Consider the following 14,784-nt stretch of genomic DNA (forward strand, 5'->3'; position numbering starts at 1 on the left):
CAACGTTGACAGCATTTTTAATGTCATCATAGAGATGTAATTGTTATTTAGTGGCATTTATTTATTTGCACTTTTGATAACGACTTTCCCCAGGCTCAATGTTTATGTAATGTTTACATAAACATTAATAAATAAACCCATTCATTTTTATTCATCTTAATACCTCGCATTGCAGTTAGATATTGATCTTATCATAGCTTGGTTTGCACTAAAGTGACATAACAGATTGTGCGCTTTGTGATGTATAGCAACAAAACAATAGCATCGTTTATATCCTATTCTTCTTCCAAGGACCTCAAGTTTCTCCCCTCCACAACAACGCTATGAGGTAGGTTAGGTTGGAGATAGGTTAAGTTGTGAGGCAATGACTAGCTCAAGGTCACCCAGTGATCTTCTTGGCTGAGTGGGGATTTGAACCCAAGTCTCTTAAGTCCATCACTCTGACCTCTTCCCCATGCTGGCTCTTGGTCAGTATTCTGTTAATATCATTACCACCCATAGCCTGAAATAATGTGCTTGATAAACGGATAAAGTCCCTCGTGTTCTTTGAAGAATTGTTCTGCCCTCTGTGGAAAGAGTGTTGTTTGAAATGCTAGAATCCAGAAAGAGAAGGAAAAGAAACCAACATGTGTTTAAAACCACATGACTTTCAATTTCATTCCTGTTATTTAATGGACTGGTTTTGCTCATGACACTGGTTATAGGCAACTACCATGGCTTTCGTTGTTGAGGGCAGAGAATAAACTGAATAAAGGACCAACAACAACACAACAATTTATGATGTGTACTTTCATGTTATTAATTTTATTTGAAAGTATGAGTGCAGAAAGCAAAAATGAAATTACAAGGTGGCCTTCCCTGGGAAATGAAATGATCCCTCCTGTGGCTCAGTGGGTCAGTATGGCTGGCTGTATAGACACGTAAGCACAGATATACATAAATACAGTACACACACAGAGAAGAGAAGGTAAGTGAGAGAGCATGTAGAATATAGCTGTGCACAAATGTGACATAGATTAATTTTTGTCTTTCTTATACGTAGAGCCTGTAAGAGTGAGTCACACTTGTGTCAACAAGCTGATGACTCTCCTTCCCTGTGGCGTACGACTGCTGCTGCCTTCGTTGGCTCATCTGTTGCGCTTATTTCTTTTTTGATACAGAAGGCACTAAATGTCACAGAGGGAGGGGAAAGCTTAGATCTTTCCAAACAGAGACAGGCCAAGGCAGGAAGTCCAAACGGCGGGAAAAGTGTAATAAACTAACGGCACAATTTGATTATACATGTCTGCTCAAAAGTCCCATTGTTCACTGGGGATTACTCCCAGGTATAGGAGTACAGTATAGGATGGCAGCCTAAATCATTTGCTGTTTCTTTAACAATCTTCCGTAATCTCTGCTTGTAGCGCCGCATCTCACTTTGCCCAACAGTAGGGCTGGCTCTGCTTATTCAGGGCATCGGTTGGAATCACATTCCAGTGGATACCAATGGGATATGAAAGATTCCTGGTTATTCTCCTATGTTGCAGACTGCCTACCCTTCAACACTTCTCTGATGAAAATAGGGACACCCTATGTATTATTATTATTATTAATAATAATAATAATAATATATTTTACTATTCACACCCCACCCATCTGACTGGGTGGCCCCCAGCCACTTTGTACGGCCTCCAACATATATAAAAACACAATTAAACATTAAACAAACTTCCCTTATACAGGGCTGTCTCGGGGGTCGAATAATTATGATCCTGGACACACAAAATCAAAACATTAAATATCAACGCTTTCCCTTCTTTTCATGGTTCATTTTACATATCACATTTTGCAGAAACGAAACAATCCAGTATAGCCATGGATATTTTAAGGATGTAAAAATGAGTGTACTTTAAATTGTAAAACTGACAATTTAATAAAAAATATATTAAAAAACAAACCCAAATCAAAACATTAAATAAATTCCTGGCTGCACGTTCTCCTGCCGCCTTGGAGATATTAGGATAAAACTTGTCTGTGTGTGTGTGTGGTTTTTTTATTTTAATGCAGCCTTAACCGTTCATCAACCCGAACCAACCTCGACCTCGCTTCGCCTCTCAGCGAAGCCAGACCCAGCGGCAGCCAGAACAGCTGCGCTTTCTCAGCAGGCGGCCAAAGTGCGGGCAAAAGAACCTCCCCCGGCGGCTTCACTGCCCCGCACTGCACATGTGCAGCCGCTTGGAGGCACCGCCGGAGCCAGGCGGAGGGCTTTGCACATGCCCAGAAGAACCGCCTCACCTTCCCTCCCCGTGCAGGAGCTTCTGCCGCTTGCCCAGCGTGAAGTTCTTGCGGGCGGCCTCCCCCCCACCGCCTCGTTGTCATGCCGACTCCTCGCCGCCGCCGCCCCCTCGCCGCGTGAGAGGAGCGCGCGCGTCCCCGTCTCTCTCCCCTCCCCCCTCCGGCACATGCCCGCCTCCCGGCCGCCGGCAGGAGCAGCAGTTGCAATCCCCGCGCATCAGCCTCGGCTGCCGGGCGCTCCTGCCTCGGCGTGCTTCCCTCTTTCTCCGCCTCTAACAAAGGGATCGTCGGCGAGGGAGGCGAGGCAGCCCCCTCCCCACGCGACCACCCCGGGCTATTGTTGCAGCTTCATCGGACGAGGGCCGGGAGATGGAAGATGGAAGGAGGCGACGGTGGGGTAAGGGAGTCCCGCCACCCGCCCTGCTCCGCGCCTTATTCCTTCGCCTTTCTTCGTGCGCCCGTGGCTGAGTTTTGCTTTCTTACATAAATGCTGCCTGGGAACAGTTTCCTCTTTATGCGCTGCTTGGAGCCGCCGAGGCAAAGGCGTCCTCCCCCCCCCCAACCCCTCTCCCGTTCCCGCTGCTTCTGATGTGTGTGCAAGCGAGCGAATGAATGAGAGAGAAAAGGAAATATATAGGGCGCTGCGCCTTGCGCTTTTACGCATTTCTAGGGTGCTTTGGAAGCTGTCCGGGGTTCTGTTGGTAACCGCGCCGGCGTCTTCAGGCCAGTTCCATTCCCAGGGGGCGCGGGTGGGGAGCGTGGCTTACTTAGGCTGGGGGGAAAGGCACAACTCAAATCTCTGCTCCTCTAAGACATCTGGATCTAGTGGAGAAGGCGGTCGTGTTTAGGCTGGCTTTCCTTCCAGGGTTGTTGTGAGGAAAAAGAGAGGCGCAGGGGGGGGGGGTGAGGTTTGGAACCATGAGCACCACCACCTGAGCTCACCTGAGGACGAGCGACCTGTTTTGAAATAGTACAGAGGTCCCCTGCTTTGAAGTTTCCTGCTGAAATCTAAGCTTTGCTCTGCAAGCTGTTCTGTGTTTGACTATCCCCACCCCTGAAGCATGAGTTTAGAACTGCCCTACCTCGCAGGCTTGTTGTAAAGATTACTGGGAATGTAAATGACGATGATGTTAATGTGAAGTGTATTTAACAAAGGTTGGGTTTTGTTTTGGTTTTTGCTATGCTTATGCTCCAGAGGCCAGAGCTTCGTTGTGTTTCAGCAGAGCAGCGAAAGTAGCACGATATGGCTGTGATTTCTCCCCCGCCTCTTTTGATATTTAGCACCTGTGGATAAAAACTGCACAGGCCACTAAAATTATAATGGAAATGCTTCGACAGCCAAAACAAAGTTGCAAGTTGGCATGTTTTTGCATCTAATTTGCTTTGGTCGTCGCTTTGTCTTTCGCTTCCTCCAGTTTTGTAACTTTGTTCTCTAGGGCTGCAATGCTTTTTCCTGCTTAACCAGGAATAAATCCCACTGAACTCAATGGGACTTATTTTTCAGTGCGCATGTATTGGGACGGGGCCTGTCCCTTTGTATTTTGCATAGCATCTAGGTCATTAGGCACATATCTACAACACTGGTACTGTAATTGTTAGGTTAACTGGGCTGTAGCCAACTTAAGTTCCACTCAGAGTTAACCCGTTGAAATTAATAGACCTAAGTTATTAGCAGTGCCCGTTCAATCTCAGCGGGTCTGTTCTGAGTATGACTAACATTTGGATACAGCTCAGTTTATGTAGCTAATTAAAGGACACATTTCTGTGTCTTGACATCTGGGCACACTTGGGCCATACATCTTATAACTGCCGCAGGTCTTTGTCCCATATGGTCTTTACTCCCCCATTCTTAGTTGGTTGACAGCCTGCATCTGTCCCAGTTCATTCTAATTATATGCAAAAGAGTGCTCTCTCTCTCTGTGTGTGTGAGAGAGAGAGTGAGAGAGAGAGAGAGAGAGAGAGAGAGAGCTCTTTTCTGTTCCATCTGATTGCTTGAAACCTATTTTTAGTTCCAAAGATCAGGCTCAGTTTAACACATTGCAATGATGAACCTGGGGAATTTCCTGCAATAGCTCCCAAAAAGTCTGGACTACATTAAAGGCACTACTGTGAAAGAGAGAACTTTTGTTGAGGGTGGCCGTTGAGAAAAACAACGTGTAACTCCCTACTGACAACTTTTCAATGACTGGAAGAAGTATCAAGCGCTGCAGCTGTACAGCTGACTTAGACATGACTTTGGGTCATGTGTTCTTGATTTAAGGGAGACATCTTTCCCCATGAGCAATGCAAGGCAGTTCTCAAAAGAACTGTCCTGTGAAGGGTCTGGCTCACCCTAGGGGGATTTCGGACCTTCCTCAGGTTTTTAATAAATGATTCTCCAGTTTTTTTCTTTTATAGAAACCGGGGGGGGGGGGGGATCATTGGCTGCATTCTGTCCACTGGCTGAGCAAGACTCCTGTACCCATTTATCAAATGGAACACAGCCATTGCCGCCTGCTAGCGTTTGGTGAGATTCTTAAATATCCAGTGGATGGGGATTTGTGGCTCCCTATTGCATGTCCCTGAGGATGTATTTAGCAATGTGTGTCTGCCCTTTTGTAGTGGAACCCCAGTGCAAGACATGGAGAGCTCCGGCCAACACGCCGGCTGTGTCAAATGTGCAGTGATTCAGTTTGTGCCCATCTTGGCTACCATGATCTGGATTTGCCTTTCCTCTCTTCCAGTCTTGTGTACATGTTTGGTCCCACTGAGGTCAGCAGTGCACTTGGTGTACTTGATTCAGAAGAAACCCTTAAATAATACTTGGAATATATACAGCACCACAGTGTGCGTCACATATGTTCTTTAGGTAGCTCTTGCAAAAGTAATACAACAAAAGAACAACACCACAAACTGGCTTATAAGTATAAAACCAAATTTACTAGAATAGAGATAGACTTGTAACCATTCAAACAACAAACATACTAAGGCTGGATAAATGAACATGATTACATGGTTAAAGGTGCAGCATCACTTTTTGGACTGATGAAGCGTTATTCTCACCAAGGTGGTGGCTTTGATTTGCCTTCCCGTGATTGCCTTCCCGTGGTTCAATCTTTGAAAAACAGCTTTGAAAAACTTTTTCATATTCTCCAGTGTGCTACCCTTGCCGTTATGGTGGCACGGGGTTGCCGTTCTGTGATTGGACTTACGCTACTTGTTGAACGGTTCATTTATCCAGTCTGTATAACGTTTACTGCACATGTAACTGGTTAAGATACAGTTGTACATTTATCCACTCCATGTTTACAGTATCTCCAGGCTTTGTTTTGAACATGGCACCTTAGTATGTTTGTTGTTTGAATGGTTACACGTCTATCTCTATTCTAGCTATTATTCTAGCAAATTTGGTTTTATACTTATAAGCCAGTTTGTGGTGTTGTTGTTTTGTTGTATTATTATTACTGTCACCACATTTGATACTTTGTGTATATACTTTGCAGCCCTTGCAAAAGGCCCGCTGCAAAATATTTCAGTGTATTTTCACCTCTTTCTAGGTTCCAGATGCACTTTCCTTCAGGATATTTACTTCTTTCTTTTCTCCACCTCCTTTCTCATTTTTCTTTTCCAACTGACACCAACACTCTGTGGCCAATTGAGCTGTCCTTCCTTCCTTCCTTCCTTCCTTCCTTCCTTCCTTCCTTCCTTCCTTCCTTCCTTCCCCCTCCCTTCCTTCCTTCCTTCCTTCCTTCCTTCCTTCCTTTCCTGTATCTTCTTTATACTAATACTACCTCTTTGTTTTTTGACTTCCCATGTTTTGGCTGTACAGTGGTACCTCTGGTTGTGGACAGGATACATTCCGGAGCTCCGGTCAATCCCAAGGTTTTTGCAACTGGAGGTACCCGTTCTGCACATGTGCGCGGCGCGGTAGAGCGCTTGTGCACATGCGCACCGGAAAAATACTTCTGGGTTTGCCGCGTGCGTATCCCGAAGGATATTTAACCAGAGGTGCGTGTAAGTAGAGGTACCACTGTAATTCTGTTTGCACTCAGTATCTGAATTAGAAGTGGTGGTATTGTAGCCAAAAGATGAGACTGAGATAGAAAGCCAAGGAGTTAACCAGGAAGTCCAGGGGTCTACATTATGAACTCATAATGACGCAGAGCAATCCATGCATGTTTGCTCAGAAGTAAGTTTTGGGGCTGGGCGACATCTTGTGTTCGACATCATGATATATCACCAACTAAATATCGCAATATATGGATATAACACAATGTCTGAAATAAGGATGGAGCTATGTAGAGGCAGACAGTAGGGCTGGGCAATATATGGTTCTCAACTTTGTGATATAACACCAGCTAAACGTTGTGATAGACTGTTGTATCTCAATGTCTGAAATAAGGATGAAATTGTGCAGAAGCACTGGCTGGCTTCACAGTTTCCCCCACATTGTGATTTTTGTATAGCACACGCACACATCTTGAGTTGCAATATATTGCCAGGTTGAAAACTATGAAACCGATATCACAATATGGACTTCGAACCGGTTTTGAATAATATATTAATCTATCACCCAGTCCTTGTAAGTTCCACTTGTACCTAAAGGTTAAGGTAAAGGGACCCCTGACCATTAGGTCCAGTCATGACCGACTCTGGGGTTGCGGCGCTCATCTTGCTTTATTGGCCGAGGGAGCCAGCGTACAGCTTCTGGGTCATGTGGCCAGCATAACTAAGCCGCTTCTGGCGAGCCAGAGCAGCACACAGAAACGCCGTTTACCTTCCTGCCAGAGCGCTACCTATTTATCTACTTGCAATTTGACATGCTTTTGAACTGCTAGGTTGGCAGGAGCAGGGACCGAGCAACAGGAGCTCTCCCTGTTGTGGGGATTCGAACCGCCGACCTTCTGATCGGCAAGTCCTAGGTTCTGTGGTTTAACCCACAGCGCCACCCGCATCCCTTTCCCTCTTGTACTTACTTTCAGATTAATTCTGCCTGTGTTTGCTGCTTTAGTGACACTACCTCAGTGTCTTCCTGACCATGCTTTTGAGCTGCATTTCATATATGATGGTGCACATGATCTCTGAGCAGGAAAAGCGTCAAGTAAAATGTGACTTAAGGGCATTTAACTGGTCAGAGGACTGTAGTCTTTATGTGCAGGCCTTGTGAGATAAATGGCATGCGAAGCTAAAGACTGTGTCATGACCCACAGGCTGCAATCCGGCCCAATTTGTTTCGTGAAAGCTTGCATACCCTCAAGATCCAAATTATAAGACGAGGAGCAGTAGTTTGTTCTGAGGTTTGCACCAGATCAGCAGCGGAGGCAAAAAAAAAGCAGCTGGACTCCCTGACAATCTTTTATGTGCTTCCTAGCTGAGACCACACTGCCTTCCATATTATCGCTCCCTACGTCTGACCAGAAGATCCTCATAAAATTGCTTGACAGCACAGGAAGTCGCAAAGCAGGGCTGCCAGAACAGATCTTATTTAGGCTCTGAATGACTTCAGAGTTCCATTAACTTTTTAAAGGGAGAAGCCAGATTCTGAGAATATCCGGCTCATTGCTGGAACTGATGAGATGCAACCGCTAATGCGCTGGTGGAAGGAAAGGAAGGGCAGCCAGCACCGAAAGCTCTGTGAGATACACCTAAAAGCTTAAAGTAACAAGACAGTGGAATAAGTTTTGCAGAAGACTGCCTGCTTCAGAGGCAGCAGCAAATCAGCTGAAAAACACACTGGGCATCTTCAGTGCCACCACAAACTTCTGCTTGCCCAGAATCAAGTTTGTGGCCTTGCCTCTCGCTTATTTATTTTCCCCTCCCTATTGTAAATTCACTGAGCTATCCCGCTTTTACGGTTTCATGCTGTCAAAACAGGCATCTTTAAGAGTTGAGGCATGGCTGCTGTATATGCACCCAGACTTGGTACCTGATGGGATTAGGAGATGCTGCAGAACAGCATTTCAGATGCTGTTGGGTTGGTTGATGGGGGACAAGGAGGTTCCCCTGTGGCCCAGTGTTGGCCCTCCAGAAATTGGGCAATGCTTGTATGGGAAGGAGCTATAGCATGGTCCTGGGGCATTTCATAAGAACAAAGGAAGCTGCCTTGAATCAGATCATTGGTCCATCTATCTGGTAGAGCTTTGTCTGCAGAAGGTCCCAGAAGGTCCCAGGCTCCATTCCTGACATCTGGTGAGGTTGGAAGAGACCCTGGTCTGCAATCCCAACGAGTCATTGCCGTCAGGGTGGATAGAAATCAATAATCTTTCTAAAGGAAAAATCTTTCTAAAGATAGTATTCTATTCAAGTTACATTATAGTCCAAAGGCTATTAATCAGGAAATGAGATTTTTTCATGTGTGCTAAAACTCAGTCTTAAATTGTTGTTTTTTACATTGTTTAACCACACCAGTTAACAAACATGCATATGCTATAATGTTATTGTTTTAGTTAAATAAATTGTTTAAATTGTTATTAAGGAAATGATTATTTTTCTCCTTCCAATAAAGTACAGCAGAAAAGTTGTCCAAATATAAACAGTGAGCTTATTAAACCTAACAATAAAATTCGTAATTATCTGTCTATGTATTTCTTAGTATAACCAAATCAGTAATTTTTTATATAACTGTAAAAACTGCTCTGAAAATTTATTCCGGTACTTTCGGGTTCGGCATGGTGCGCGACCCGAAATCGCACAACCTGAAGCATGTAACCCGAGGTATGGCTGTATACCGTCTTTTTAACATGTGCCAGATTGTGATGTGTCCAGATGTGCGTTGGGTGGAGAGCAATGGTGCCTATCTCCCAGACGATCTGGTATGCTTTGACAATGTATACATAAGAATAGAAAAATGTGGTTTAAGAGATTTGTAGGTCAAGCTTATGCATGTTTACTGAAAAGTAAGCCTTGGTGAGTTCAGCCCTAGAAAGTGCGCATAGGATTGCTGTATAAGTTGCGTAACTAATAATTGGAAAGCGTTTTGCCGAAGAGCAAGGAAATGAGAGGGGTGTGTATGTTTGCCATTGCAAAAATAGTTCCCACCCACCCACCCCCCTCTGTGTGTTTAAGAGAGAAAGAGGGAGATAAGCAAGGATCTTGCTTTGCAGGGTGTTCAAGGTCAGTCTGCTGTTTTTAAAAAATAAATAAATCCCACTCCCGCTTTGAGATGAGCATTGCCAGTGGAATGTGTCACAGTGAACTGAACATGTTTTTCTTCTATTTTTGTTTGCAGGGAGACGCATTTGTTTGGGTTAACGGTGCATCGGCTCATTCTCAGAGTGTTGCCAAGGCCAAATATGAGTTTTTATTTGGTGGATCAGAAAATGAAAATATTTCAGAATCTGGTAAGCGTTGATCATTTCCCAAGTGCTGACTCTTGGGTGCAAGATTGTGCACTCCTTCAGTACTGGATATATATTTGTTTGTTTAAGTCGGACATATTGGTGTTGACACATCCTTGATCTGAAATTAAGGCAGGTAGAGGAAAGGGAGCTCCTGGTCACTCAACTGTGATTATGATCGCCTCCCTTCCTTTCCTCTACATAAGCCAAGAATGGAGACATGTGGACCTCAAGATTGTGGTTTGACTCCATCTCCAGTGGTCAGGGAAGATGGGAATTGTACTCTAATAAGAACTGGAGGACCACCTGCCTTGGAAGTCTCCTTGGCAATTCACACCACCTTGGATGAGCAGTGAGTGGATCTACTGGAAATCTGATGCTTCACATCCAGAAAAGTCCCCAAGGCAAATTGAGCAGATTGGTGAAACCCCAATCTGGATATATGATATGGCAGTAGGACAACCAGTCCCCACCCGGTAGTTTGTATCCTGCCTTCCTACAAGGTTCATATGAATTTACCTGAACCTTTTGGAGGGTAGTGGGCATGGTCCACAGATGGGGCTGGAGATCAGGCTCTAGACTGGGCAGACAAGAATAAGAGAGCCAGAAGCAGTTGCAGACCTGAAGCCAAACAGAAGGTCTAGATTCAAGGCAACAATGGAGGACAATGAGGGAGCCAGAAACAAACACAAGGTCAAAGGCAGGCATGGGTTCACTATTGACTTATTTATTTATTGCACAGATTTATATACAGTGGTACCTTGGTTTACGAACTTAATCCATTCCGGAAGTCCATTCTTAAACCAAAATGTTCCTAAATCAAGGTGTGCTTTCCCATAGCAGCGGGGGACTCAGTTTACAAATGGAACACACTCAACAGGAAGCAAAACATGTTCTGCTTCCAAGGCAAAGTTCACAAACCAAAACACCTACTTCTGGGTTTGCAGTGTTCTTAATCCAAGTTGTTCATAAACTAGGCTGTTCTTAAACCAAGGTACCACTGTACCACTTAACATAAAATGTCAAAGTGGTGTGCAAGAAAGGATAAGGACGAAATAAAATTCTGAATAAATTGCACTAATCAATGATACGCCAACGGCTGGGGCCACACTTCAGGGGAATCCTGAAGTCTCTGAAGCATCTGAATGTGAGAGGAGACTCCTGGATCAACCTATCCAGTTCAACATCCTGTTCTCAAAGTGGCCAATCAGATGCCTCTGTTAAAAATTGCAGGCAGGACCTGAGCTTAGCAGCACTCTCCCCTCCTGCGGCTTCCAGCAATTGGTATTCAGGACCATTCCTGCCTCTGATTGTGGAAGCTGAGAATTTGGAGAGTCAGCTGACCATATTCAAGCTGGGAGGTCAGCTGATTCTCAGTTCAGTTAGAAGCTGCAACCTATTTTGCCTGGCTTCTTGAGGATCCAAAATAGTGGTGTCACAGAAGGTAGGGTGCTAGAGACTAGCTGCTGGCCCCTTGCATCGCCGAATGATCGGTTCCCATGTCTCTCCTCTTCCCCTGCAGCACGTTGGTCCCCAGATGTTGTTGCACTACAACTCCCATCATCCCTGGCCACTGGTCATGCTGGCTAGGAATGATGGGAGTTGTAGTCCAACAACATCTGGGGACCCACAGGTTGAGAAACACTGGTTAGCTGAACACGGAAAACGCTGTGCATTTCCTATCCCCTGTCGGAAAACCATTGGCAGTCTGTGCTAGAGGCAGTGCACATCAACAGGTCCTTGCTTTGCAGATTGTGTTAAGCTAAGGATTGCAAGGGAAGTTGGGAAGGGTGGAACAGAAATGGAACAGCAGGAGCACCGAGTCTGTGCTACTACTGTCTGTTTATACACTGAGGTGTGATGGATAGTTGGTTTTTAAGAGAAGGTGGTAGAACATTGGGTGTAGTAAGCTTATGTCTCTCGTTACACTCAATGATTTGTGAAGTCCGCAAACCCTGGAGGTAATACCAGGGTCCGTGTGGACATATTATAACAAACGATCACTTCCATACTTTTCCAGAGAGCTGGATGGCTGTCACATGTGAACAGATAGCTGACTGATACACATCCACTTCTGCTGTAAGAAGCACAGGGGGCTTGGATCTGGAAAACCAACGATCTCAGGGCTGCTCCTGCAGGTACTTCAGTGTGGAAGTGCCCTCGGACCACAGTCAGTTCTTCTGCACATTGGGCAGGGGTTTTAAATACCGTATTGTCCCGAATATAAGCCGCACCCGAATATAAGCCGCACCTTTAAAATACCTGAATATAAGCTGCTCCATTCCTCGCTGCTCCTGGCTGCATACTGGGGGGGGGGGGGAGAGCTACACTGCATTGCCAGCGGAGGCCTTTCCCCTTCTTCGCTCTCTCCCTTCCCAGTCTTGGGGGAGAGGACAGGGTACTACGCACGGGTCGGGCACCGCTTTGCCACGCTCCTGGTGCTGTTTGCCCCACACTCCTGGTTGCATACTGTAAGGTTGCGAATATAAGCTGCACTTTAACTTTTCACTGTCGGAATTTGGGGGGGGGGAGTGAGGTTTATATTCAGGCCAATACGGTAATTCTAGGTGGTGGTTTGTGTCTGTGTTTGCACATTAGGCTAATTTTGGCAGACCTGGGGAAGAAGGTTCTCTCTCACCCAATCCCATCCTCGCTTTTTTAGGAAACAGAAGAAAGAGGAAAACTAAAGGAGCTTTTATCTGGAGCGATGGGAGAAGAAAGGGGCCATTGATTCATTAGTGAAAGTTCCCAAGCGCTGGCGTTTCAAGTGAGGAAAACTCTTGAAGTGCCTCATAAGAAACATTTACTGACTTGTAGAACTTGGCTCGTGTCAAGAAGGTTTTTTTAAAAAAATTAAAAACCCATATTTGTTTATGGAACAGTCTTTATTCAAGAAACCCAGAGTATTGCTCACATTAGTAGTGCAGTCATCATAGCATTCGGTCCACATAATCTCATGGTGGAGGTGAAAAGAGATACGATTAGATTACTTAATAGAGGGGATGCCAACTGACTAAAGAATTTTGTACTCAGTCACCTGCCTCTTAGCGGATTGACTGCTTTTTTTCCGTATGAGCCAAACAATATAGATGCCCTTGAAGAAAGTGCAATAAACTTACAACTGCAGAAAGGACTTTATGGTCTGAAAATAGAGACGATGTATGTACTTTTGTAACCCAAGATAATCTTTAATAAAAACAATTTAAAAAGAAAACTTAATAAACCAAAGCTCCCACTTTGCAAGAAAGGGGATCTAGAATATTTTTTTCATGCTCTGTTACAGTAAGACACTAGCACTAATGCAGACCAGAAAGAAAATAAAAGGTGTATCCTTAACTTTCACTTCCACCAATAAAGATTACCCCCCACTCACCAATTAATCAGATAAAATTGTGGTTGATTAATTTACTAGCTGTACTGATTAACTGCTTAAGGATCCCCGCTCTCCAATAGTATCTCATAGACTTACAGGTGATGGAGGGAACTATATATCCATGGCTAGACTTAGACTGTTATTATGAATTCTAATATCTATACCGCTGAAATTCACTATTCACTTCAGGACTGATTCTAAACTCAAGCCAATGTGCTTGAAGTGTGGCTAGGTATGTGTAAAAGGGAAAGGGACTCCTGACCGTTAAGTCCAGCTGCGGACGACTCTGGGGTTGTGGTGTTCATCTCGCTTTACTGGCCGAGGGAGCCAGCATTTGTCCACAGACAGCTTCCAGGTCATGTAGCCAGCATGACTAAGCCGCTTCTGGCGAACCTTCTGGCCGGAGCGGTACCTATTTATCTTCTTGCACTTTGACGTGCTTTCGAACTGCTAGGTTGGCATGAGCAGGCACTGAGCAACAGGAGCTCACCCCGTAACCGGGATTTGAACCGCTGACCTTCTGATCGGCAAGCCCTAGGCTCTGTGGTTTAATTCATAGTGCCACCCACGTCTCTTAGGTATGTGTACATATCTCTGTATCTTTCCTTCTCCATACTGAATGCCATAAAGTATGCCATCTTAATACACCTCCGCTGCTGCAGTTTGTTAAATGGTTATCTGTGCACTGCAGCCTATGCCAACCTGTAGCCAATCCAGTTAGTTTGGATTGCAATTCCCAACTACCCTGTGCTGGCCGTGGCAGAGTTGGGGTCTCATATTTCAACTGGTGCTCTGTGTGATGCCCAAACCTGCTGCCCTCACTTCTCTCTATCCATTCTAAATCATAGTTGCAGTGCCCCCCAAGGCTCTTTGCCCAGTGTGACTGGACTGGTTTTGCCCCTCTAAATCCACTCTGGTCTTGGCTGCGGCTGATGGAAGTTTGGTCTAAGCAACAGCTGCAGGGGCCACATATTCCCCACCAAGAGACATCCATTCCCCCCTCAAATTTAGGCCCTGAAGAAGGAGATAAATCTCCAAATGGCAGCTCTACTAGCAACTCACTAGGAACAAAATGTTGTCAACACCCAAAGAGGAAACTGTGTCACCCAGAGACTCTATTCTGTGAAAGCTAAACGCTACAATAAATCTTCTGATCCCTAAGATGCCATGTTTTTTAAAAGTTTTTTTTAACAAGCCGTCCGTCAAAGGCAAAAATGGGGATGAAATAGGGAATACCAGTTATTTGTGATAGATGCCTGCTGGGGAAATGAGCTGTATGCCTCCGATGTTCTACTGTGGTTGTCGTTAGCAGAAAAAAATTAGTAGTTTCACCCGGAACAACAAGCTATGTGACAGCTTTGCAAGGAGGAGAGCCAGCGTGGTGTAGTGGTTAAGAGCAGTGGACTCGTAATCTGGTGAACCGGGTTCGATTCCCTGCTCCTCCACATGCAGCTGCTAGGTGACCTTGGGCTAGTCACACTTCTCTGAAGTCTCTCAGCCCCATTGTTGTTGTTGTTGTTGTTGTTGTTGTTGTTGTTGTTGTTGTTCTTCTTCTTCTTCTTCTTCTTCTTCTTCTTCTTCTTCCTCTTCCTCTTCCTCTTCCTCTTCCTCTTCCTCTTCCTCTTCCTCTTGTTCTTCTTCCACTTCTCCTCCTCCTCCTCCTTCTCCTCCTCCTCCTCCTCCTCCTCCTCCTTCTTCTTCTTCTTCTGTTTTCAAGTTTCTTTTTCATTGGCTCTGAAACGGATGCATCTTCTCCTTCAATCTTGCATCATGAAGGTCCTGCAAGAATTCAAAGACCTAGAGCTTTCATTTGTTATTGGC

The 14,784-nt window shown here is 45.1% G+C and overlaps 1 protein-coding gene across 2 annotated transcripts in view; it reads left to right on the forward strand.

The window, feature by feature from the left end:
- Positions 1 to 2,547: 2,547 nt before the first annotated feature.
- The window catches only part of PSD3 (pleckstrin and Sec7 domain containing 3), a 143,783-nt gene continuing 131,546 nt past the window's right edge, over positions 2,548 to 14,784 (forward strand). Inside the window, exons 1-2 of one of the 2 annotated variants that reach the window (XM_081893885.1) lie at positions 2,548 to 2,671; positions 9,482 to 9,593. In XM_081893885.1, the coding sequence (XP_081750011.1) occupies positions 2,651 to 2,671; positions 9,482 to 9,593 (133 nt within the window). In that variant the 5' untranslated portion in view covers positions 2,548 to 2,650. The remainder of the gene's footprint in view (positions 2,672 to 9,481; positions 9,594 to 14,784) is intronic. The other variant, XM_081893883.1, reaches the window with a different exon arrangement.

The sequence above is a fragment of the Podarcis melisellensis genome (genome assembly GCF_964234715.1).
Source record: "Podarcis melisellensis genome assembly, chromosome: 17".
Taxonomy (NCBI): domain Eukaryota; kingdom Metazoa; phylum Chordata; class Lepidosauria; order Squamata; family Lacertidae; genus Podarcis; species Podarcis melisellensis.